This window comes from Tauraco erythrolophus, chromosome 16 (genome assembly GCF_009769465.1).
Source record: "Tauraco erythrolophus isolate bTauEry1 chromosome 16, bTauEry1.pri, whole genome shotgun sequence".
Lineage (NCBI taxonomy): Eukaryota > Metazoa > Chordata > Aves > Musophagiformes > Musophagidae > Tauraco > Tauraco erythrolophus.
Window position 1 is genome coordinate 17,568,442 of NC_141480.1, and position 26,665 is coordinate 17,595,106.

At 39.2% G+C, this 26,665-nt stretch overlaps 1 protein-coding gene across 1 annotated transcript; it reads right to left on the minus strand.

Annotated features, from left to right (window-relative positions):
- Positions 1–19,704: 19,704 nt before the first annotated feature.
- On the minus strand, positions 19,705–24,450 carry KCNMB1 (potassium calcium-activated channel subfamily M regulatory beta subunit 1). Its single transcript, XM_009991670.2, has 3 exons — positions 24,314–24,450; positions 22,594–22,789; positions 19,705–19,974 (listed from the first exon to the last, which is right to left on the minus strand). Exons 1-3 carry the CDS (start codon positions 24,448–24,450, stop codon positions 19,705–19,707), a joined length of 603 nt encoding a protein of 200 aa, XP_009989972.1.
- Positions 24,451–26,665: the final 2,215 nt, after the last annotated feature.

Consider the following 26,665-nt stretch of genomic DNA (forward strand, 5'->3'; position numbering starts at 1 on the left):
CTCTGGGACTGTGAGCCAGGAACGCCGATGTGTTTACAAGGGCTCGGTGAAGCAGCATGAGAAGCTGCTGTCCCGAGGTATTCGGGGTGGAGCTACATTGAAATAAATGCTGATTTGGTAAAAGTGTGTTTTAAAAGGTGGATGCGCTGTGCACTCAGTTGTCTCTTTGTCCTCCGTAAGCCACGCAGGGTTGTGCAGAGGACATACCTTCTGGATCCAGACTACTGGCAAAGGCATAAACGCTGTGCAGCAGCCAGGAACATTCTGCAGCAGAAGGGGAGCCTGAAAAAAATGGTGGTTTTGCAGCAAGGATGGGGCAGCAGAGTGGGCTGCCAATGCGACAGAAGAGTAGAAGTGAGACTCGAGAGGCTCTGACTGCCTCTCATGACAAGGGACATTGCCCTTAGTTTAGGACTTATTGGGAAAGAGAGATAATGGTATGAGCAGCCTATGTCTTTCATGCAAAACTTTTTTTTTAAACAAGACTATATACAGTTCCCTAAGGGGGAGGGGGAAAAAATCAGGAAAATAATGACTGGAAATCTTGCTGTTGGCATTTGCTAAGCCGTTCTGTCAGTCGTGCATTGCAAGGACTTCTTATTTTCCACTTATCCACAACAACGTCTGTCGTTCTCACTGCTTTTTGCTCTTTTTGCTTCTAATACTGATAAAGATGTCAATAGGCTACTGATGTGCTGTTTCATTTGTCCATCTCGTGTCACAAATATCAAAATGGCTCCTTCCATTACATAACGTAGTACAATTGTAACACTTACTAGGATGAAGATTACGCAGGGCTAGAAATGCACTTGCTGGCAATCTTTCTGGTTTTCACTCCTCTTTCCAGTGGGATTGTATGTAAACAGGTAAATACCTGTATAGGTATACCAGCCAACTGCAGTGGAAGTTGTTTGGGCTCTAAATGATGGAGCATACTGCCATGTCGTTACAGCATCTGAAGTCAAAAACGAAGTTGTGTAAAAGACCAAGGAGGAGGAAGGACTGTGATCTTGAGAAAGCACAGAGAAGCCAGGCAAAGAAATCTGTGCAAGCAGTTGTCATGGGGCAACTTTACTAACATGCGTTTTTTTCTGCTCCAGTGTTACACTAATATTAAACAAAGCATTACAAAGAGCTAAGGGCTCCCTTATGTGTTTCTTAAACAACAAAATCAATATATAAAACCCTGAACCTGCCCATGCCAAATAAAACTGTGAAGTAGCTTTTAGGTGGGATTTTTATTCTCTGGAAGCGAGTTTGTAGCTCCATGTTCAGGAGAGGAATGCGGTTTCTATAGGCCAACAATCACAGTTGTTTCCTGGTGATTTAGGAGCCCTAGTGAACTGCAGAACAATTAAGGTAAGTTACCTTTACTCTGCCTTCTAAGTCCTTTCTGTAAAGATGTGGGGTTTTTTCACCTTAAATCAACAGGTTTTTCTGCATGGAAGCACAGTAATGCAGAATTCTCCATTCTGTTTTTTGTGTAGGAAACGAAGTGGGTATTTTTTTCCGATGAGAGCTGCAACAGCATGGGTTGGCATCTCAAAAAGGAGCTTTTTTATTTTTCTTTTTTATCCTGGTTTCAGGAGAATCCATCGCAAATGGCTATGCTTTTTCTACCTCATTTGCTGTTGCACCACACTGAAAATACTGCATCATATCCTCAGAGTTTTTTCAGCATGCACAATATTAAAATGTTTAATTTTCAATATGAATGTTAGAATTGTAGGAGATGTTCATGCTGTTAGAATTATAAAATGGATGTTTCAGTTTGAAGATGTTGAAGGAGGCGGCTAGGGAAATTAAATAATTTAGGTTTCAGTGTCTGTGTTTTAATGGAAGACACTCTGCCATAACTAAAGAATGGCTTCAATTTATGCTCAGTTTCAAGTCATCTGTGTACAAAATTGTCTTGGTTGCTGTTTCCGTGTAAAGCATGAACAATAATTTAACTTCCTCATTATTGTCCATCCTTGAGTTGGAAATGGCAAAGCCTCATCTGCTATCTGTAGCTTAAACTCCATATCAACCTGTATGTGTTTCCTTTCTAAATTCATTAGTTCATTAAGTTTTGCCCTTACTTCTTGTTGAGTTTCCAGTAACATAATGTGAGAAAGCCAAGAAAACTGTCTGCTGGAGACATTTCTTTTAACGATTTTGTATTAGTGCTACTGTTCCCCTGCATGGAATTCATTTGGTGAGAAGGCTTTATAGAAAAACCTGTCTCATGCCACTTGGCAGCGAAGACACAATGCTTAATTGTAAGAAGTATTGATTGTTTTTAATTTGTTAGCTGTACAGTAAGAACCAACTTTCTCTTACATCGGTTAAGGAAGAGGAGTGCAAGTTGCATGACTCTCATTTCCTGCCTGCCCAAGACTGCTTTCGTTGGAGCCATGCAAGCTGCAAGAGTACTGCATGGCTCCTGCATGGATGGTTGGACAGCCAAGAGATCTATTTGCTCAGAAATGTAATTGCAGCAAACTTACTCAGTTCACTTAACAGGAGTCTTCTCCCCACAAGCTGTAGTTTGAAAGGGAAACGTTGATTTGGCACTGAAGGAGAACTTGGTGTTGTCTCACACCCAATTCCAGAGTCGTAGTCCTTTTAGAGCTCTGGTTTCATAGTTAACTACTTGACAGTTTTGTTCTACCCTTTCATGTGTCTTCCTTTAGTCCATGAACCAGCACCATCTTTATGTATTATCAATTCCTCTTTTTTTTTAACCTTTAGTCGTGACTACAAATGATTTGCATGGAAATTCCTGCTTCAGTGCTGTTCTCTCATCTACCATATTTTGAATGAGTTAAAATTTCAGCAAATTTCGCTGACAGTTTCTTCCCAAGAAGTGCTGCTGCTTGTTGGAATTAAGCATGATCTGTATTTGAAACCAAAATTTCCTAATGACAGTAAGAGAAAAAAGAATAAATTTTTTTAAGATGTCATAATTTACTCAGGTTGAGAAGTGAAAGAAGGCTTTTTTTCCTTCCTTTAAACGTGTGAAATATTGTAATGACTTTATCCATCACAGATGATGATGCTGTGTTTGTTTCCACTGTAATTCAGAATCTTTTTTATGGATTGAAAGGTTTTAACAGAATGTCACAAGCACTACCGATAAGTCTTCATGCAAGACTTTGCATTTAGTCTCGAGTCAGCTCAAAAAGGTATTAAAAAATAAGAAAAATAAAAGGACTTCAAACAGCCAGGCTATTTAGTATTGGCTGCACATCTGAAGCAGCTTAACTGTTGAAGTAGTTGCATTGCAGGTGCAGAATGAATTGCATATGAAGAAATATGGAGCAGACTTAGTGGATTCACATAGTGGCATACAGGTACGTTGGGCTAAAATCTGCGGATGGTGGTGTAGCTGTGATCCTCCCTGAGACCTGTCATGTGTGTACATAGGTATCAGCTGCAGCACTGTTCCATTTTCAGATCAAAGGGACATTTGCGTTGGTTTGACTGGGTAGTAGTGCCATTTCAAACTGCTGCACTGGAGGCTCATGCCTGCAGCACTGCACACGTCTGTGGAGACTGAAAGAGTTGCGTGCTGCTCTTTGAGACCTCTGGCATCCTGTCAGTCGCATCCTTGAAGGCATAATTCTGAGCAGATTGATGTTCAAGCAATAAAAGAACTTTCAACATTTAGGTTATGTATGAAAAGTCATTTGCTCAGTGTTGTAATAATAAAAAAATCTTGTTATGCTAATCTTTCTAATGGGGGACCTCTTGGTCTCTGCATGGGGTTCCTAGGCTCTGGTGCATCAGGAAGACTTGAACAGCTAATGAAATCAGGGAACAAAAAGTTAATGACACTTTATCGAATTCATTAAACTTGGAAATAAACTTTTAGTGTGTACTGTCCTCACTCATCCAAAATGAAATGTCGTAAATGCAAATCTCTCGTAAACACCCTAGTATCCTCAGTGATTTTAATGAAAACTTATCTGCTGCTTATGTAGGCGTGCCTGCTGGGAGGAACTGGGCAGGCAGCGTTACTGGCGAAGCTGCTCTCAGCACTGCGTGGTGTTAAAAGGCCCTGCTCTCCTCCTGGCCTGGCTGTAGTAGTGTGCCTATTGCCCAGCTTTCCTGGGGCGTGCTAAAAGGAGATGCAAGAAAGTAGTATACTTCTTCCTCAATATCCCAACCGCTGCCCAGAAATTTTTGATGCAGCTTAAGGTATTGAGGATCTACACTTTTTTCTTTTTTTAATTTTACCAGCAGGTAGTATTTGATGCATCTCTGACTGAATCCCTGAATGATCAAGTGATCAAGGTTAAAGAACTCTTGTTCCAGACTTGGCTTTTGAGCAGCATGGAGCTGTGCTTGTCAATGGGTGCTCATTGCTATTCCTGCACTGTCCAGGGAGCACAAAAAGGAAGATATGGTGTTCTATATAAAAATGTTGTTGTTTTTCTGTTATGCAAATAGCAAACACTGCAAGTTACACAGGCCAAAGAAACTGTTCCAGTCCACCTCTTAATACACTTTCTTCTTTATTCAGTGGTATATACAATTGTTCATGTTCATAATAATTTTTAAAAGCCCATTTTCCAAATGATTCTCTTTTAAAGAATCATAAAATACTGTAAGAATACGTCTCATACTCTAGTTTGCAGCAATTCTTTCTACCAAGGTTTATCTTCTATCACGATGAGACTATATCACAACGTACATTTAACATACGTTGTAGAGACTTGGAGGTTTTGGAGCTGAAGAGCCTTCAAGTTTGAGGTTTGGAAATATTGATGGCCAAAAGTTTGGTGCGTAGGAAGCAATTTTAGCAGCGCTTGTGCTGTGAAGAGCACCCAATAAATACACGTCAGGGTGGCTTATTACATGCTGCTTTTCAGAATGAATTAAGTAGTAAATTGTGCAAGATAGCAGCCAGGAAGAGCTGATTTGAGAAATGAAGGCTAGTGGCTGCCTTTTTATTACGGGGCTCTGTAAAGCACAGTGTGTTTATCTAACAGATAACGTTCTGCTTGGGTGCAGCCTTTGGTGAGGGGAGCTGACTAATGTCTCAATGAAATCTTTGCTCCAGTCTCCCACAGGACTTGATTGATTGCCTTTACCTAGTCTTCTGTTTGATTAATAATAAAGAATGTCTTCTGCTAATTTCAACTAATTGAATTTTTGGCAATACTTGCATATTGGGAAGGAAAGATCAGCAGGTCCTTACTTTCCTGATTAACCTACTTTAGGGTGAGAGGTGAGGTCTGTGTGAATGTAGAAGTCTCCAGACTTATGTGGAAAATATTAACCTTTTTCTAGTGGCAGTAAGTGTTTAAAGCCCTTGCTGAAAGCTAACCTTTCGCTTGCGTTAGGTCTATTGAATGCCACGATGCTCTTCTATTAAATTAAGAGCTAGACTGGCCTAAAACTAATCCCATAAGGAAAACACTGCACAAATATGAAGAGGGGAGAGATGTGCCTGTCCCCTCAGGAAAAGATGTTAGATCAAATTAGCTGTAACACTGACTTAGACATCAGAGTACTCCAGTGATCAGGCTTTTAGGTATTTTTGAGACAGGTAACTTTCAACCTGTTGACATACTCAAGCATTTTAAGGGCTGTTTCAGAAGTCAGGATGGTTCAGCAGCTTGACCTAGAGTTAGTGCCCTCATTGACTCCTTTCGTGGGATTAGATAAGAACTGACTCTTGATTGTCAAGAGCACCATAGGATTAAGTGATAGCTATCTGACAGTGTTAAAGAAATACAGGTTATGGGATGTTAAAGCAGTAAATTGTTCTCAGAGTAGTTTTGATTTCTCGAGTGGAGGACCAGTAGGATGGTAGCATATCTGAGAGTTTTATGGTATGTAAAAATAGAAAATGGAAATGTTATGGCTTGTACCATGGAGGAAGAGGTTTATCATAACTCTTCTTTCTAGAAAAAAGGTATACCAATCATTTGCTTAGAAAAAAGCAAAGTTTGGGGTAGTTTTTGTTTGGTTTTGTATGTTGCATATTGGCTGTTTGCCCTAATGCTATTGCATAGGAATTTCTTTGTTTCGGTGATCTTTTTCTGTAATAAATGCCTGTCAAAAGATGTATTACACTAAAAATTTAAACCCACGCAGCAATATCATGTTTCAAATGAGACTGAAGCAGTAATGCAGAAAAGATTAGAAATTGAAGTTGAGATTTAATATGGAAAAAGTCATGATTAATGACAGGCATCAAGGCTTGCTTCAGTGAAAAGTGCATTTTAATTGGTTGGGTTGGTTAATCTCGTTATAAGTGGAGCAGGTACAGCAGTTGTTGGTTTTCTCTTTTGAGGGAGAGAGAGCAAGGGAAACGACTCCAGTTACAGAAGAAAAATAATCCTAAGCATATGGCAAGAGGCTGCATTGCTTGTGTCTACACACAGTCAACTCCTTTTCCTATTGAGTAAGGTGTTAGAGGAGTGTTCCATTGAGATTAACTAGTGTGAATATTTAAAACTGAATTCAACTGAGGTGAGTCTTTTCTTAAAATGGTAATATGTGGTTAAAAGCTATAAAAAAGGTAAACTATTCTTTCTTATCCTCTGAATTCAATGTAATAGTTTTTTTCTAACTTTAATTTGAACTGGCTAATGTTTTTCAAGTCAGACTTGTTGACTGTTATCTATTAATGTCTTTTTTTTAAATTAAGAATAAAAGATAGAGAGGCAAAACTGAAGTAGATTTGGTACAATTTTTAAGTGTTAAATGATAAATTTCTATCAAATTCCCCGAAGAATGTTCATGTGAAATACAAACTTTTTTCATTGCCTTTTTTCTTTTGCGTACACCCTTTGTTCAGCTGTTTTCTTTGCATACAATTGAATGGCATTTATGTATCTTCCTTTGGAATTAATAGCCTGAATTTCCTTATGAAATTAGTTGTGCAGGAGGAAAGTCATTGAAGTGAGAAAACGTGGAGAAGAGAACAAGAAATTGGTGCAAAAGTGAACCCCACAAAAGAGAAAGATAAATTGGAGCAGAAAGAAGAAAATAAGTGCAAAAAACAGATAGCTCTTGTCCTGCCTGTCTAGGGAAGGTGAGAGTCCCATTTGTTTTTGCCAAAGCTGCATATAAACAGAAAAGAAAAATCCCACTATTTAATGATTAAAAAGAGGTGGTGAAATACAGGCTGTGCTGTCCGATCTCTAATGAAAACCCAACATTAGTTCTGCTTATCTCTTCAACAGTGTTCATGATTTTAATGGAACTGGAGAGCAAATTAATATTACTTAAACCAAACGTGTCTTACAGCCCACTTGTAACTCCTGCAAAGCTCTTGTTCTTTTTCCTTGTTGTTTGCAGTTGCGTGATGAGAGGTGCAGAGAGGCTGGGGAAGCGGATGTGTGTGGACTGTCATCTGTGTGAATATGTTGTTAGGATGATGGATTGCTACTGGCAATACTTAATCACTCTTCTGCCACATTCAAACACTAAATAGTATGTTTAATACTACAGGTACAGATAAGGGAGTCAAAAGTTTCAGCTGTAGTTGCACACTAGCTGGATTTTGAGGCTCTTGGATCAGTCCGCAGAGTAGTCCTGTGTCATCGGCTGAACAGGCTGTTATTAATTCTTTTCTCATTATGAGACCAAAAAGATTGCTAGATGTTAGTTTGTGTTGTTTAGCTCTTAAATTTTATTTTGCCAGACTGCAGTATCTGTAGATCTCTTTGATCTTGTTGACGTGTTTTATTTTGATATTTCTGTTTCGTCTTCATCAAATGTTGATATTTTTACTGGCCATAAACATACTAAGAGTAATAAATAGCTCCTTATAATTATATCAGTCAGTTAGGCAGTGGATTTAATGTTATGGTACAATAGGTAATACTATGCAGGTATACGATAATGCAGGGTAAAGTTAAAGAATTTGCTAATAAACCAAATTTTATCTTTTTTCTTTATTTAGAACTGCTGGATTTTAGGATGGACTGAGGGAGGGTGGCAGTGTTGCGTGCAGGCATCTGTTAAATGATAGGTTTCACAGTCTTACATGAAGAAAAGAGAGCTTCAAAGAAGATTTCAGCAGGCTTGGGGAGCTGATGTGTAGTCTTCTGGGAAGATAATATTAAGAACACTGGTCACTGCTGGAAAGGGCAGGCAATGATCCTGCTTGTATGGGAAGATAAGCACTGTAAGAGACCAGTACAGATGAAATAGTGGGAGCATGTTGGGATAAGAGCAGAAAGGCCAAGGTGCAAAATGAATTGCTACTGGCAAGAGACTTAAGAGACGGCAATAAAAGCTCCTAAAAATAGCCTGGAAATAAGACAACCGACAAGGATCGTGAGTGCTGAGTAATGGCTGATTGTTCCTTTAGCCTTCAAAAATCAGTTTACTTGACTTGTTGCTTCACAAAATTAAATGCCACAAGTAAAGAAAGGCACAGATGGGAAAAATGGCTGAAAAATATTTAGATAAGTCAGACATGATTGAATTCATATTGCCTGATGAAAATCACTGTTGAGGGCTAAATCTGTGCAATCTTTTAGCTGGTAGAATTTATTTCTGAGAAGAGGGGAAATTGGTATCTGTAACACGGTGTGGGGAAAAGAGAACATACTGCCCAACCAGCCTAACTTTGCTGAACAGGAAGATAATAAAATAAATTATAGAAAAAAAGCCCAACTGTTTGAGAGGTGAGCCAATTTTGAAATTATTTCCTCTTCACCATTCTCTGCCCACCGAAGCAACAATACACCCCTCCCCAACTAGTCAGCTTTGTTTTGTCAAAAATCAAACATGCAGAAACACACAACAAAAAAACCCCTCTTGTGCTTTCATTAGCAAACCTTTCCTAGTGGGAATGTTGGAAACAGTAGATGCAGTGCTGCTTTATTAGGTTTCGTTTTGAAACTATTGTACCTGACACTTCATAACCGAAGTAAGGAAATATCATACAGTTGAAATTGCTGTTAAAAGTCCATTTTAAAAAATCCATTAAAAAAATACATCACCCAGATCTACTCTCAGCTGAACCTGGCGATATATTGCTCTGGTTAGATGCATGCAGCTGGGGACTCTGCTTTTTTTAAAGTTGGTGAGATAAATTGTCAGAAATTGGGTTTAGGAGTATGACATCTTTGTACGACTTCGTAGAATAAGTGTTAATATTCAGTATCCTGGAAAAATTAGTAGTATTCCAGGAGGGAGGTTAGGGATTGTTTTTCCTTCTGTTGATCATGATTGAGCGCTTACAAATAGCTTTCCAAAGTATTTCTCATTAGTTTACTAGTGATTATTTTACTCTCATATTCTTCATCCTTTTCCTAGCCTTTCATAGTCATCAGCTTGTCAGTGGTTATGTAGAACATCTGGTGAGGTGTGTGGTGGGTTTATGGTTTTGGTTTTGTTCGATTTCTGTGTGTGTGTGTTTGCTTGGGGTGGGGGTGTGTTTTGTTTCGTTTTCTTGGGGTTTTTGTGTTTGTGGTGGTGGTGTTTTTCCCCTAAACTCTGCTGCTTCCAGCAAAGTGAATCTCATGTCCTGCTTTTGAGCTGTTCTTCTGTTGCAGACTTGCTTCTAGATAGTGTTACAACATAGTGGGCCACAGGCAGGGCTTGGGAGAAAGCACAACCACTTTGCAGCACCAACTTAGATGGGCACCAGTTTTGCTCGTATCTCCAGCTACTAGGAAATCGAAGGCAGATGCAGACTGCTGAACACTACTGGTCTCCTGTAGAGAATTGTTTCTTTCAACCACGGAGAGACACATGGGAATGATCTCATGGAATTAATTATGTGTCTTTTAGTCACATAGCTCTTGAAAGCTGGAAAAAGCATATGTTAATTCTTACAGCTGGGATTTGTACCTTCATTTTTTGCAGTCAGATAAATTCTTAATTTTGAATCCATACTTCTGACTACCATAATCAGGTGCCACTGTCTGCTTTTGATGTGGAATTAGGTTGAGTTGAGAAGATGGAGGCAACAGAATTACAATTTATCTGTTGATTCTCCTTGTTTTGAATTCATTTTTATCCTCAGAGAAATCATTTTTTCTAATCATAATAGGCATAAATGTTTCTGTACATTGCTATGGTTCGAGATTGTGAAGTGTCATCAGTTTCAGTCTTCAAATTTCATTCTTTTTTTATGCTGCCTTCCTGTAGAGTCTTGATATTTTAAAGCTGTATAAAATGCTTGCTCTCAACACCGTCTGAGAGCCTTTAAATGTCAGCTGAATGGGTGATTTGCTGCATTTACATGTAGATAAATTCTGTGCAAACATCAACCTAAGCAGTGCTGATTTTCAGAATACAAAATAAAAGAACAAACGTGTTGCTAATCTTGTTTCAAAACAGCTACTGTAGATTTTTATTCATAGCTTTTAAAAATCCTACTTTCCAGTGAAGAACCATCTGGGCATCAGACTTCCTGTATTGATCCATTCACTGAAGTTTTGAAGAGGCTATGAGACTATGTGAAGGAGCTCTTCATTTATTAGGAACTTTTTTTTAAGTGGCTGGGGACTGAGAGAGCTTCAGTTATTAGGTGTCTCATGCTGACAGCCACATATTTACACAGCGTAATCTGGAATTTGGATCCTTGTGTGCGTAGGGTACCCAACCTACAGCCTGACATGAGCTGTGGCTGCATCACTTGTCCTGGTGGCCCGACAATTTCTTTCACAGTGTGTGACTGGAAACGTCTATTATGTGACAAGAGAGATTTATTTTTATGACTCACCTTGCCTGAAAGGTTTCTTTTTTTTCCTCCTTTGAAACAAAGCAACCACCACCAACAAAAAAATACCCACTTGCTTTAAGCTCTCCTAAATTGTCCATTCTCAAAACACTCACCTACGAATACCAATAGTAGGGGGCTTTTTGTTTACCTGGGAGTTTTTGTTGTCTTTTTTTAAAGGCTCTTCTATATGGTATTTGTATTTGGACTCCTCCGTTTTGAGAGATTTGTGCAGTACTTTTTTCATTCATGAGAGCACATTTCTGAGACTGGAGTGTGCTGGTGAAGGTGTTACATGGCCTTTACGGTCAAGACTATGGTTCCTGTATATTTCTCAAAGATTTCCAGAACCTCCACAATGTTCATGTGATCTTTAGTCTGGGCAAAATATTTTGATACTTTTGAAAGCAGCCAGCTCTTAGGCACAGTGTTGTGTAGAGCAGTTTTTTGGAAAAAAAAAAAAAAACACACAACAAAAAAGACAAAACAGTTTTGTCATTTTGTCATGCAGTTCTAAAATTGCTGACATTAAATGTGCTTTTATATTTAATATATATTATTTTTTATTTAATATACATTAAATGTATTCTTCAGTATGAACTGAAATATTTAGGATTTTTTAACAGCTTTTAAGCAAACTTGATAACTGTCACTCTGAAACAAATGGATAGTGTTTTGACTTTTTCAACACAGTCCATAACTCCAGCATGTTGCTAATTCTCTTTACATTAATTCATTTATACTATAGTGATATCTACTGGTGAAACATCTGGTTTTTAGCCTCTCACAGTAAGCCTCATTTATGAGACTAATAGTGTGATATTATCCTACCATCATCTTGGCTCCATTGCCTTAAATCCTGTTCTCAGCTTGGTCAGCCTCATCGCTTCAGTGTAATCTGTGTGTCTCTCTATAATCTCCCTTCGATTTGCAGGTTTCTCTATTGCTGGTTACATAGTGCATATTTAAATGCTCTGGAAAAGCAACTGATGCTTTAGCTATTAAAAAGACTAAATAGTTCTGTGGTTTTCTGAATCCAATTTAGTATGTGACTTCTGGGATGTGGATGTGACAAAGACTGGAATTTGATCATCTGCATCCCATGTCTCCTTTACCTATGGTAAAAATGAGATGTTCAGCAGCCCTGGCCCGAAGCTGCCATTGAGTCAATGAGTCAACTATAAGTCAATTAACACTTAATGCTTCTGCTGAAATCCACAGTAACAGCACAGTTGATACTATTATTTCTCATCACCGTGTTGTAAAAGGGATGGCTTTTCCTGAGCTGGCGCACAGAATGCCACTGGCTGAGCCGCAGTGTTGAGCAGCGTGGCTCATATCTGAGCCAAAAATTCACTTCACTTTCCTCACCTCCAATGGCAGACTCAATCTTTTAATACACGCTGCTACACTAAGACCGAAGCCAAGAGGTCCTGTGCTTAAAGTACAGGCAGTAGGACACCCTTAAAGAACTGTAATCATCCAGAAAATGCACGAGTGCCCCCTAGGGTGGCGCTTTGGGGGGGAATAAAGTCACCTTACATAAATTAGTTTCTAAGCTTGTGCTGAGCACTGACTTGAGGGATGTTGGCAGCATATTCTGCTGCTCTGGAAAAGATTTCTGAGTGCAGCACTGTTACAACTTTGCAGAACAGAAGCTGCCAGGAACCATTACAGTTGGTTGGGCAATTTTGTCTTGTTCTCAGGCCAGCTAATCTGCCCCAAAGTACACTAATACACTGCAAGAATACTGGGAAGTTGATAATACTTACGGATGCAGGCAGAGCACAACAGCATAGGTCTATAACCTCAGTTCTGCCAGGATGACTTGATTCTTCCAGTGTAAATTATTTGCTTGTATGGAGTTCTTTGGGTAAGAATCAAACAGTAAATAGTGCTTTTTGCATGACCATAAAGAACTCCACATTCTTTACTTGAGATGTGGGAGTGTACTTGGATGTGCTTATCGTGTCTTGAGTCTCCACATTACTGTGCTACTTCTGAAGAGTAAATGATACCTTATTCAAGTTCAGGTAATTTGATTGATTGTACCATATTTTAACACCTTTAAAAGTTCTATTCATTGGTGCTATTTCATTGATCTACTGAAAGCAACTGAGAAGGCAATGAATTCTCTCCTGTCCACAAGTGAGGCATGAAGAACCATTTCAGTGACTATAGAGGGGAACATCAGTAGCTATAAAAGGAACAATGGAGACTTTTCAAATTTTTATCTGTGGAAAGGCAGGCTAAAACTTTTATAAGCTGTTTTTAAAGCTTCTATTCATGTATATTTTTATGCAGCTGCCTCAGTCCTATAATCTGAATGAATTGCATGATACAGAATTTCTCATACAGGTTTCATTTCTGTTGTCACAGTTTGATAAACGTGTATTTGCCGAAGGCTTAATAAAACAAAACCAACCCCCACCCCCCCACCCCCAAAAAAAAAAAAAACAACAAAAAAAACCCAACCCTCAACCATGCAAGTATTCCTTTAAAAGGCTAGCTATTCTTTCATGTAAAGTCAAGGAAAGAAGTTTGATGCGATAAGGTCAGAGCTGGAAAAAGAGGAATCTGGAGAGCTGTTGCTGTGATCTCTCTCAAAATTGAATTGCTCCAATTCCCCTGTCTTTAGGAGCTCAAGTCTCCCTTGGTTAGCCAGTCATCGAGGTTTTGCAGTTGTAACTGCCTGGTTTTCCAACCATAGACAGATAGGGATAAAAGGGTGTTGGTTCCCTGCTCCTGTCATTGGCTTCAGGATCATAGAGAAGAGCAACAATGTTTAAATAAGGCAGCAAACATTTACTCACACAACAGTACCTCTATGTTACAAGTTTAATATATTATTTACCCCCCAAAAAAAGTGCAGTAAGAGCAAAAACTGTGGTGCTAAAACTATAGACAAGCTACATTAGTTTATTTTACTTGCACTGTTTCATCCTAACTGTGTATTTGATAGGCCGCAGTAGGGACGGTCTTCCCAGTATTCTGGGTATACAAGATTCAGCCATGATTGTGGGGGCTTCCTCCCCACGAACCAGGGTGACTCCATTTTGAGGCCTGTCCAACCATCATCTTTCTGCCAACCTATGTAGCATAAGGATAATTAATTGGAGGCATTTGTTCATTGCAACTGTTTCATGAGCAAGAGTTGGTAATTATTTTCTGTAGACTTGGCTTGAAGTTTGGTCCTGTGGTTCCAGCTGCTGAGGCTGACAGCCCTGTTGACCCAGGAGTCACGTGGCTAGCAAGAGCAGTCTGCAAAAAGCAGCTGAGATTTCTTTCTCTATTTACTTTACAAATAAGCATGTCCAGTGTTTTGAAATGCTCCAGCAGAGAGAAAATTATGCAGTGCTCTAGCAACTGAAAACCAATAGGTGCATCGAACATGATTCTTTTGCTTAACCTCTATCTTTGAGCTTTTTTGGAGGTACCTCTTTAATTCGTTGTACTGTCTCATTAGACTTTAAAGTATATGAAAGAAATTATTTAAAGACTATTCAAAGAGTTTATATGAGAACAGCACTGGGTTTGATTAGACTAAACAGCCCGTATTTGTCATTTAGGTCATCGTGTTCCAAGTATGGTGCAAATACTTTACTGAAGAGATGGAGCCTTACAAACTCTCCCCCCTGCCCCCCCATCTGTAATATTAATCTTGTGTCATCTTTTTGCTACACTTGAAGTATTTTCAAGTGCTCTCCTTACTTGCTCTTGGTGTTGAATGCAGAGCAACTTTTTCAGCATGCTGAGACTTTCTGAGTATCTGCCTGGAATTATAAGAGGTAAGAAGTGAGCAGTACATCCTCAAGTTGGCTTTCCTAGATAGGACAATTACAGTAACGTGTATCTAGCAAAGATAACATCAGGTTTTTAGACTTATTATAGATAGAGGTATGTGATAAAAGAAAAAAGGGAACATATACCTGTGCTGGTTTGGGTATGGCAGTGTGTGAAAGTTTCTATCCGTATGACAGCTTAATTTCTATGTAAATGTCGTATGACACTTCTAGTGAAAGAAGTGCAGGGTGCAATGAGACTACTTGTATTTATTTAAGAGATGGATAGATATTTTTAGGAAGCTTTGAAAGAACAGCTTGTAAGTCAACTTCAACAAGGTTCTTTTTTTTTTCCATTGCAATTTCTTCTAGTGGAGCATAATAATAAACAGACACTTGCTTTAGTCTGTATTTCACTATTTTACATGGAAGTTGTGTGTTGTCACCTCTCTCTATCTGACCTGTCCCATCTTTTTCCTTTCTGTTAATGCTCTTGAGAACGTGGAGAATTGGGATCAACAAGGAGAAGAACATCTAATATTGCAACTCCCCAATATGACTTACATGCATAGTAAAGGAAACCTTACTCCAGGAGAACTGAACAACTACAACAACAAAAAAATCTCTACATGCATTTTTAGCACATCTACTGTTTACAAATGCTTGGAGGGGGGGAAGAAAATTGCAGTTTGCTCTGCGTATCCCCTGATGTTCCCCTTGTGTCCTTGAGCTTCTGAGGAACTTTAGAGGTGATTCCCAATTTCACCTTCTGACTGAGAGCAGCTATGTGCTTGTACACAAAACTTGTTCCCTGCATGGAGTTTGCGTGGCTGGCCTACAACCTTTGTGCCAGCCAGCAATGCTTTGTAAACAAAGGATAACCTCCTCCAATCAATACTTATAATTTATTTGTTCTCTATTAAAGTATTTTCTAACTTCAAGCCAGCTTTTAAATTTGAACTTATCCACTTAACCCTAAACGCTATTTTTTTCTGTTGTTGAAATCACCAAAAGTGGAATGCCTGAATTGTTTTGTATGGCTTCTGAAGAGTCAATAGTCTAGAGACCCCAAATTATTTTTTTGTTAAGTTTTTCCTCATTTCTTTATTAAACAAACAAACAAAAAACAAAGTAAACCTCAAAAGGTAAGAACAAATCACTAGTTCCTTAGTTGGAAAATATTTTGTTGTCAAGTGCAGTGGGTCTATGCAATGAGTGAGGAATCTTTGGGGACCAGAGTCTTCTCTCTCAACTGCCCTTTTGCTGCTTTGACGATCACGTAATCAAAATGGCACCAGTTAGCAGGGCACTTAAATCAAAATTGCCAGCAGTAGCCAAAAGGTACCTGCTATTGTTTATGTACGTTGAGAACGTGCTGGTGACTCACAGATGGCTTCTTGGCGAATTAGTGTCCCATGGGTTCCTCTTAAGCTGCCCTTGTTGCTACCTTGTCAAAGGTGGAGAAAGGGGAGCTTTTTAAAAGCTGAATCTACCTCATCCAGAAAAATAGCTTCCCAGTAATGGGATAAGCTTCATTTTACAGCCTTTTGCAATTGTGGGTGTGTTTGGTTTTTAGTGTTTTTTTGTTGTTTTGTTTGTTTTAGTGTTTTGTTTTGTTTTTCCTGGGGAGAAATGCCAGTTGTCTCAAGAATAATGCTGGAGCTTTTGCTATTTTTCATCTTCCAACAGTAGAAACACCGTGTCCAGGCCTTATTTGGCATCAAGAGGAAAAACTACTACTGAGAGTCTGTGCCCAACACTTGGAAAAATAGTACTTTAGATAGTTTCAGCAAAACAATATTATTCATATAAACATATAATGGGTCCGCACAACTGAAGTATTCATCAGGGTCTGAAATCTATCCTGGTTCTTCTCGTGTTCCTTGCGTGTTCCAGTCAATGCAAGCACTGTTACTGTGGTCTAAGCATCAATGCTGGTGAAAGCTATGTGTAATCAGACAGATTTCAAATATGAATTTCATCTCCAGCTGTTTATACTGCCACTTCTCTTACCCTGGCAGGACTTTCAATGCTGTAATATGTACCTTGATCATCTACTCTGCCTTGAGAAAGTGAGTTGTGTACATCTGTCACTGCAGTGGTCACTGCTTGTATTGGAGCACTTCTGAGATCCAGCAAAACACCTCCCATGAGAAAACTAGCATTTTATCAGATTTATTGTAGGCTTCATGGTATAATCCAATCATATAAAAAAAACCCAACAACCTAACCTACAAAACAAAAACTCCTAAAGGCTATAAAGCTTCCTGGTGTGCTGCTGTAAGAAGCATAGAGTGTGTTATTACAACTTCACTCTCTAGTGAATTACAGCTTTTGCAGATGGGAAAAATAGAAAAATGTTTACAAAAGTTCAGTAATAATTCAGCAACCTGGCACACTGTTAAAACACTTAGTTTCAACTTTAAGAGAAAGTGAAGTGTGAAGGAAAAATAGCTATGACTTTAACCTTAAAGTTTCTTAGAACTGTAGAAAATAACCAGAAGTGTATACGTTGGCAAAGCATTAGTGAAAAACAAGAATAGACTTCTGTGGTGCCTACATGTTTTGTGTGATTGTTTCCTATGTTGGAATATTTGTTTTTTTGCATTTAAATCCCGTTTCATTTGAGCAAAAGAGGAAGTTGAGTTTGGTGATAGTTCAAAACAACAGAGTTTCCTAACTTTTGTGTGTTTTTTCCCCTTCACTGGCTGTTTTCACTTGGAATACCTCCTGCCCAAATAGGAAACGCTGCTTTATTGGAGAACAAAACTTGTGTAAGCTTTTTATTCATGTACTTGCAATACCTACATGTTGGAGGGAAATAAGTTTTCATGTAATAATCGACTTGCTTTATTTTTGGTAGAGAGAAATCTAGAAAAACAGCTTGCACTCTGAATAAGTTTTCCTCTACTGCTCTCATGGATAACTATGACCAGGGAGTTGTGGAGGATGTGGCTTTAGGGCCTGGTCTCAGGAAGCTAAGGTGAGAGTTGGAAGCAGGAGCTTCTGGTCTTCACACTTCATGCTGAGTTCTGAGCTCAGCAAGGTCAAGAGCTGCTGCTCTTCAATGACAAGATACTGACTCATGAGTGAGTGGGTCAATGGGGACTACCACTAGAAGGAAAAGCAACATCCGACCTTCATTCCCCTCTGCTAAGCTGAGGGGAGCAAGGTGGCAGGGCTACTGATTTGCTGGACTGAGTAGCCATGAGCAAGTTCTAGTTTGCAAACTGGAGACCCTTATTAAACTGCTGAAAAGCAAATTTTGGAGTAAAGCTTTGAAAGACCCTGTTAAATAAACCTTTCTGTCTATTTACAGCTAGCTCGTTCACCTCCTTTGGTACCAGTACAGTGCATTAGCTCCCATAGGTATCTTCCCTGTTTGAGTATTGGATTTTAGAGCAGTTACCATAGTCCTGCCTCACCTTTTGGTGAACTAACAAAACAAGATGTCTTCCCCTTCCCATCGCATTGGCAAAGGCTTTTGGTCACCCAAAACACCTGTACCTGCTGCACTTTCACTTTCCTGAATGAAAGAGACTTGAATCATTCATACGCACAGCTTCAGATGCATTTCGCCATTTCAACAGTGTTGTGTGAAGATGGAAATTCTTTCCTCCTTCTTCTTGGAATAGTTTTCCTCCTATATTCACTTTTGGGTTTTCGCTTTTTTCTTTTTTTTTTTTTTTTAACAGCCCCCTTTGCACTGCCTGAATCTTAAGCAGTAGAGCAGGTCACTTATCCTCTTGTAGATTTCTAATGGATAACCCTCCAGTTTTGGCATGTTGAACGACTGTTGCTGATGTTGATAACTGCTGTTTTGTACTATCCCAGTCTAATTTTGTTTGCTGATCATGATGAAAAGCAAACTCTGCCACTCTTCCACAGTAATGTTGAAAACACATGTAATGAATTAATATTTCAGCCTTCCTCTTTTTTACAATACAATAAACAAGAGAACTGTACCACATTAGTGAGAATACCTTTTTTCCACTACAGTTTAATGAATTTAAGTTTGTATCTAAGCCCTGACATTTTCCTGTGAGTGATAGCTACTAAGTGGTTCATCAGCTGTGTGATCAAAAACCTTGTACTGCTTGTGTCCCAAGTGCCAGTCAAATACAGAATGCAGGAAGTATCTCACGTTCCTCCTGTGTCCAGCAGCAGTTTGAAAATTGGCTGAGAGAAACAGTTAATTCTGAGAACAGAAAACTTGTCTGTACGTGCATCAGAGCATTCCTAAGAATCTTGGCATTAAAACAAACGTGTCTGTTGACATATCTTTGTGCTAAGCATGCAAACTTCTGTGGTTACATTTGATTAGTGTGTTTAGTAAGACATCACAGATGTTTTCTACTATATAATCATATTCTTTATATCGTGACTGCTTTTTCTTAACAGTTTTATAACTTACACAAACGTCAGGCAGGTAACCTTTCTTGAAGAATACACTTATTTGAAAGTAAAGCAAAGCTAAGATTTGAGTTTAATACAGAAACTTACTTCAAATATAAGCTTCTTTACCATACCCTATACTTTATGCGTATATTTCCTTATACACAATTGGTGTTAGATGTTCAGAGTGCAAACTTCTTAATGTCTGTGTGTGTGTAGTTTGTTTTCGGGTGGTTTTCCCCTTCCTCAAGAGCGGAGAGATCCATGATAACAAATATCTCTTTGGACCATAAGAAAACTTTTTTTAGTGACCTGGTCTAGTGGAAAGTGTCCCTGCCCATGACAGGGGAGTTGGAACTAGATGATCTTTAAGGTCCCTTCCAACCCAAACCATTTTATGACTCTCTTCTCAACAGAGAAGAATATGCCATGAATACATCAGAAATGAAGTATATAGGGTGTGTCTGCTAGGAATGATGTATATAGACCTGGCACCAACTGGTCTCAATCAGCCAGAAAATTAGGACCCTGTCTAAAGCGAGGCTCAAGAGTTCAGTAGTAAACCTGGATCACAGCTCTATAAAGCAACTGCACCTCGGAAAACCCAGGGAAACAGTAGATGGTAACTCAGTCTGTTCTTATGAGGCATTTTCAGGCATTCCTGGGAGTCAGTTTTATATTTTGTCCTCGTGTAATGGATTGCCATCCATAGTGGGTGCCATTCATGTTTCTGGAATACCTGCCCTTGGATTAACATCTGGTATGTTAAAAGTCACAAAATGCAGATGAAGACAGGCAGAACAAAGGTACTTGAATATCTTGTAACAATCTATGCTAGATATTTATTTCCTACTGCCAAGCAGAAAGAACAGAAACATACTGACTAATTTTTACCAGAACAATAATCAGACATCCACCAGTAAACATGAGTGTAGGCCAAAGGAAAGCAAAGATGAGGCCTTTTGGGGGATAAAGTCTGCTTAAAATGACACTGGTCTGTGTTCCTCCTGGGTCATAGTAGCATGGGAAAGTCTGGTATTTTTTGAAATTGCTTGCAATTGTTTCTATTCGTGCTTTAACTTCTTTAGAGCTGTCCGACTTGTCTGGGACGTATGAGCACTGGAATAAGAAATCAAGGTGATTCATTGTAACAGATAATCTAATACAGGGTTTGTAGTTAAGCTAGTTTGAGTCAAGCAAACATGCTAGTACTGGTAAAATCTTCTGTGGTTTAGCGAGCATCCCTGGAGATAGTCTTGGCTTCCTTAGGTCCATAACCCATTTGCCATGCTTCCCTGTTTCTGTCAGTGTGTCTATGCCCCCAGTTTGCAGACTTATAGGTTGGAGTAATGTTGTTAGAAACCAATAACACACATGTGCCGGAAATAAAACCGCAGTCTTTGGGACTGTCATTTTATTATTACAGTGCCGAGCTCATGCTCCTAACAGAGCTTCTAGGCACCACCACAGCCGAATGCGTTAGCTGTGCGGAAATTCACAACTGGCTTGTCAGTGTCCAGGAAAACAAAGTTACTTCCCTGTGTACCTCTGGCTGTGACTAGAAGAGTAACAGGAAAGCATGGCTGTTGGAGATTTCCTACTTGTTCTCTTAACACAAAACTATTTTGACCTGTAGTAATAACACAAAGTTCTTTAGTGGAAATACTACCAGACTTTGAAGTACTCACCTGTGTTGTTCATAACAGTTTATTTTCTGCAATATTATTTTGCATGTATAATAATGCTTAGGTGTGTTAATCTGGAAACGGGCCAAGGCAGAAAGTGGGTGGTTCCTGACATTACTTGCAGTAATGCAAACAGGAGATAGGAAATCAGCAAATCACCTCCTCTGGTAGTGAACAAGACTATCTTGTTTCAGTCTACAGGGGATAATTTCTGTTTTGCTACTTCATTGTATGTAGCTTTCCCTGAGATAGTCATTATAAAGATAAGCATTAGCTAGCAAAATTCTCTTCAGTTGAAGTGGTTTATGCTATCAGATTTGCAGTGTGAAACTCATCTATATTGCTTTAAGAAGACTCATCTAGTTGCTTTAAGAAGATGAAGACTTGTAGTCCGAGCAGGTTTGTTTTGGATTCTGTTCTGCGTCAGTTGTGGGAATCCGAGATCTGAATTTGACTTTATGGCACCTTAGAGAGTGTTAAGCTGGAAGAAGGCTTGTGAAATACTCATGGTTTTGGAGCTGAACTGAACCTGACCTTCTTTGGGACAGTATACCTGTAGAAGCATTTCTGGTTATGAGGCAGTGTGCTGGTTTTGGCTGGGATAGAGTTCAACTCCTTCACAGTAGCTCGGATGGGGCTGTGTTTTATCCATGCTGGAAAGAGTGTTGCTAACACAGGGATGTTTTCCTTACTGCTGAGCAGTGCTCACACAGCGTCAAGGCCTCTTCTGCTTCCCACCCCACCAGCGAGCAGGCTAGGGGTGCACAGGGAGCTGGGAGGGGACACAGCTGGGACAGCTGACCCCAGCTGACCACAGGGATATTCCACACCGTATTACATCATGCTCAATGTATACAGCTGGGGGAAGGAGGAGGAAGGGGGGAATATTTGGAGTGATGACATTTGTCTTCCCAAGTCGCTGTTGTGTGTGATGGTGCCCTGCTTTCTTGGGGATGGCTGAACACCTGCCTGCCCACGGGAAGGAGTGAAGGAATTCCTTGTTCTGCTTTTCTTGTGTGCATGGCTTTTGCTTTACCTGTTAAACTACCTGTATCTCAACCCGTGAATATTCTCACTTTTCTGATTCTCTACCCCATTGCACCAGGGGAAAGGGAGCAAGTAAGTGGCTGTGTGGGGCTTAGTTGCCAGCTGAGGTTAAACCACGGCAGTGAGCAAGCCTAAAAATGTTGAGCTCTTTGCTGATTCCTAAGCAGAAACAAAAGGATAACGCTCTACTTTTTTCCCGTTCCCCAGTCTTTCACAAACCTCTAAAGCCAAATGAATACTGTGCACCCATGTTTCTGTCCCACCCATGGTCTGCACTCATTCCATGGGGAAGAGATCCTTAAAAAAAGGACCAGGAGACCTCTACCACAATATCCAATGTCTCTGCCTTACACAGGAGCTTCTTACAGCACCACTGCCTTCTCCATGAGTCCAGGTTTCTGCTGCCACACTCTCCAGAAACACTTGCAGACTAAATCAAAGACAAACCAGTCTTCTGGGTGATCATCTTCCAAAATTACTGATTTTCTTCTCCTTTCTATCTAAAATGTGTATCGTGTTCCCAAAAATACCCTCATCTCCCCTTTCTGAGCTTTCTTTATTCGTTGGTTCGTATCGCACACCTCAAATGCAAGTAAAATTGGGATTTGTGCCATTATTTAGAATAGCTTTTAACTTCAAGTCTCTCCTGTGATAATTCAACCAGCAAGTGAGCAAACCACCGCTTATAAACTATTTCTCACCATTGGCCTTCAACTAGGAGACCTGCATATTTTTGAACTGTTCAAAAATGTTATTCATTCATGTTTTGGTTGGTATAATTGCCGAGCAAGTATTAACTTAATGATGGATGTAATGTTTAAAACAAAATCCAAAACTGTAATTTCTGGAATATTTTAAAAATGCCTTGGTGTAAGCACAGACACTAACATGTAAAAGACGAACAGCTCCTACTCTTACTCTGCTGCTTGGTTTAAAAACAATCAGCCCTTCTCCTCAAAGGTGTTAGCAGCAAAGGTGTTAGCATTATTCAATCTGTTGCAAGTACCTTAGGATTTCTTTCCAGTGTATCTTCAGTCTGATAGAGCATAACCTCTTGTCCTGAGGCTGTCAGATTAACCCACACCTGTAGACAGGGGTAAGGAAAGATATCCTCATCCTCTGTGCCTTCGCTGTTGGGGCAGAGAGCTTTGTCCTTGATGTTGGCTTTGAGTACCTTGCACACAGACTCTGTTGTCCAAACACTAAAAAACAAACCAAAAGATATTGCTTTTAAATATGTTGGCAGCATCTGTTAGGAGTCGCATGCTGGAGATGTGTCTGTTTGTGCCAGCTGGGAGTGGTGGCATGGGTAGAGTTCATGGCTGCCCAGTCCTGGCATGGTGAGCTTTGCCCACCCTGAATCGATGGCTGTGCCTGGCAAAGGGCTGCTGTAGGAAAGCGGGGCAGGAAAGTGTTTTTTTTGTTGTTTGTTACACATTCTGTAGTTCGAACTTAAAATCTAACCCTATCTGTAATCAACCTTAAGTGTTACTCAAGAAAGAAAAATTACTAGATTTTAATGTTTGGTAGTAAATATTTGGAAGTGCAGTACACTGGAAAAGCCTAACATGATTTGAAACCTGCTTGAGCATCACAGAGCTTTTGATGTATCAGAAATCATCAGAAATTTTGACTAATTTCATTCAATAATTCTCAGAATTCAAATCAGTTCCCATGTTTTTCCCCTTTATCTTTTTCTTTATTACATGAATCTTTTGCATGAATAAGTAGTGGGATTTTATCTGGCAGAAGTTAATTTTTTGCTATTACTTACCCCTTTTTCTCAAAAGTTACTCTTTTATTATGGATACAACAGTAAACTTTTTGCTTACTGTAGACTTTGTTGGCAAAAAAGTAAAGAAATAGTCTCACTCCAGTTCTTAAGAAACTAATCTTTTCACATGCAAATGTCTTTTGTAATGTAATCAGGAGGCTGGAAACCACATAAAATAAATGCAAATTACTCTGTTTTAAAGATAATGTTTTTCAAAAGTTTATGAGCATAAAGGTTCTCTTAGCAAGGAGAATGAAGCGGATGTATTTACTTTCTCCATCCAAATCTTCAAGGATGAAAAACCAAAGTGTGCTCTTTGTCTTGTTACTTTGGTTTTTTGCAGATTGATTCTGTGTGTGGAGGCAGAATTTGCAAAATGAAATAAAAATGTGGGTAATAGTAACTTTTCAGCATTTTTTGTGTTCTGCAACATTTGTTGTGGCAGACGGGGCTGCTGAAGGTGGTAGTTTCTCATGCTGATTGAGTTGGAGGGAAGGTGCAGATTCTTGACGGAACGATTTTGCCATGAGTTCTGTTGCTCAAATTTTTATAGTTTTATTAAAAACAATACACCCTTCTGCACATGGAAAAGCATGCTGTTGTTTTTTTTTTTTTTAATTTGTGCAAGACAGCTTTCCATTATCAAGCTTTGGTAAGCATGGTTGTTTTCTATTTTATAAGTTTTCATAGTAAGTGTTTTGGTTTAGTCTGTTTTCATTCTAGCCCAGGATGATCATTCCCTCTTGTGCTTACATGTAAATACATGATGACTTCTTGACTTGCTTTTTTCTTGCTTTTTTCTTTCTTTTTCTTCTGAAATTCTTATGAGTACTTCAAGAATGTATTATTTACTGTACAAGATACTAACATATTTCAGCACTGTTTTAATAATTGTGTTTGCTGACACGAAAAAGAAATAGCTTTGTATTCATAAATAAATGACCGTTATTACCTTTTAGTGTAGAATGGCACAATGGTGATCCCAATAAAAAAGTACATCATCATGGAGCAGGTGACCATTCCCAGTCCCAGGCACAGGGCTCTTGTCTCCCCTCTCTTCTGTGCAGTCACCAACTTTTTTCCCAACATGATTTAGAGTTGTGAAATCTGAACAGTCTTTCTGTTATAAAGTAAAATACAGAAAGGAGAGGGAAACATAACTAGCATTGGCTGCAGGCATCACAGTTGTGTAACAAGTTTCTGAAGTGTAACATATCCCATGGAGGAACAGTCTGATTTTTGCAAAAACTAGAATTTTAAAAAAAAGTTAGTGTGTTTTGTTATCAGTAGAATCCTTTTTTACTTTCTGATATTTACCATATAGTACTTTCGAAAGTGTGTGTGTGGAGTCTAGGAGGTGGAGTAGGAATCCTTGATTATTTTTTGGGAGAGTTTTCTTAACAGCCCAATTGTCCTCAACCTTAATTCAGTCTGTTTTATGTTGTTGCTCCTCTGAAGTACGAGATATTGTGTTGTGTCTTGGTAAAGGCTGCGTGAAGGAAGAATCTTCCCACAGTAGAATGCTTTTTACATTATGCCTTTTTTTCTGGATTAGTCTGGAATGTCGTTGTCTTTCAAAAGCACTGAAATAATTTAAAATTTAACATTTGAGATACCTAATTCTCACTTCTGCTTGTTTGTTGTTTGGCCTTGCCCACCGGGGGATGCTCAAAACTTAATGTCTGACCAAATAGTGGAGAAAAGCTGTGTTTTCTAGACAGGAGGAGTATGATGTCATCAAACACAGTTGAACAGGATTAAAAAACACAGCAGTTAAAATTGTTATCATTTCACCACAAGCATGGGGTCAGGACTGCTGCTGGCACTAGCAGGAGAGTGCAAACTGTGAAGTGCTGGTGTTGGTGTGTCACTGGGGAAACTCAGGCAGAGCTGTCTGAACCTGAGCTCAGGAGTGTCTGGCATCTTTCATCCCCTTGCCAAATAGTGTTTTAAGTTATCTTCCTAATGCTTTGATAAAGAGAATCTGCAAATAATTGCTGTGAATCCATATGCCTTTAAATCAGTATGACTGATGTATAGGATTAATATATAAACGAGCTGTAACAGTCACTGAGAGTTCAGCCCATCATCAGTGTCTGTTGTACAGGCAGCTGTAACGGAAGGTGTGTGGGGTTTTGTTTTTCATGAAAATATGGTGCAAGCCATAGTTATAGCAAATCGTGAGACTGGAAAAAAAAAAAAAACAATGGGTTTTCCTGGGACAAGGGAGGAAAGCAGAGCAGGAGGAGAAAGGGAAAATGTTACCAATTTTTTACCAATATGGCATATTTTACCAATACGCCAAAACAAGTTTCAGTCCTGCTCTCCTGTGCAAGACAACAGTGCACAGCTTCACACAGTAGCTGTGCATTCTCAGGATTTCAGCGTCAGGTGTGTGCAACTATTTAGTGTGCATCCTTACTGACTGGCCTTCAGGATGCTGTGGGCCCTGCCTAAGGAAAGGAGTAAATACCAGGACTGAAGTTGAGGTACAGTATAAGACAAGCACAAGGCAAAGTTACAAATGGGCTCCTCAGGTTAACCATGAGTAGATGCTCTCCAGCTGCCTCAGGCTGGCAGAGCTGTGAAGTGTTGCTGGGGTAGGGGACAACACTGAGTTCAGTGAAAGACAAGATAAAGATACCATAAGCTCTTGAAAGAAAGAATATGAATTTAGTCTGAATGTTCCTTTCTTTTGTTAGTTCTGTTTTTCACTACTAAAAACAGAAAACTCCTTACTTGGACTGTTTGATCAAAGGAAAAAAGTGTTTGAATATTGAAATGCTACTAGTTTTAGACTTCTGTAACACTTGAATGTTAATGTTGTTCATAAAAATAGAGAAGTCTACGGACAGTAAAACAGCTTTGGTCATTTAGCATAACTTGGGGCTAGTTACAGAATTTAAGAATATATTTTGAAGTTGTTAGTACACAATAGCAAAATGAAAGGCTGTTCCGAGATGTCCCTAGGAACAAAAGGAGTTATTGTTGTTGCAATACCAAATTTTGTCCAGTTTCATGTTTAATTCCACTTCAAATAAAACATCAATATCCACTATGAATTTTGCATACAGCATTTTGAGAGGAATTGTTTTTCTGATGATCCTGTGTAATTCACTGGCATTGTAAGAAGCATCTTAAGTTGGAAATTGCCGTAAGATGAACCTTACCTGCTTACTGGCCTTTGAGTTTAATACAGAATGTGAGCTAATGCCCTTCAATAAGGCTGTATTGTGTTTTTCTTAGTCTATGGGACTATAAATAGAACATCTGGAATCAAGCACTGTCAGTGTGCTCGCACCGT

What these genes read in the sequence shown, in the direction of transcription:
- KCNMB1 (XM_009991670.2), bottom strand. Translation starts at nt 24,450, where the DNA reads ATGTTGGGAAAAAAGTTGGTGACTGCACAGAAGAGAGGGGAGACAAGA. An exon ending in GTGCCATTCTACACTAAAAG is followed by an intron (nt 22,790 to 24,313) that starts GTAATAACGGTC and finishes TTTGTTTTTTAG; the next exon opens with TGTTTGGACAACAGAGTCTG. An exon ending in CACTGGAAAGAAATCCTAAG is followed by an intron (nt 19,975 to 22,593) that starts GTACTTGCAACA and finishes TTCTTATTCCAG; the next exon opens with TGCTCATACGTCCCAGACAA.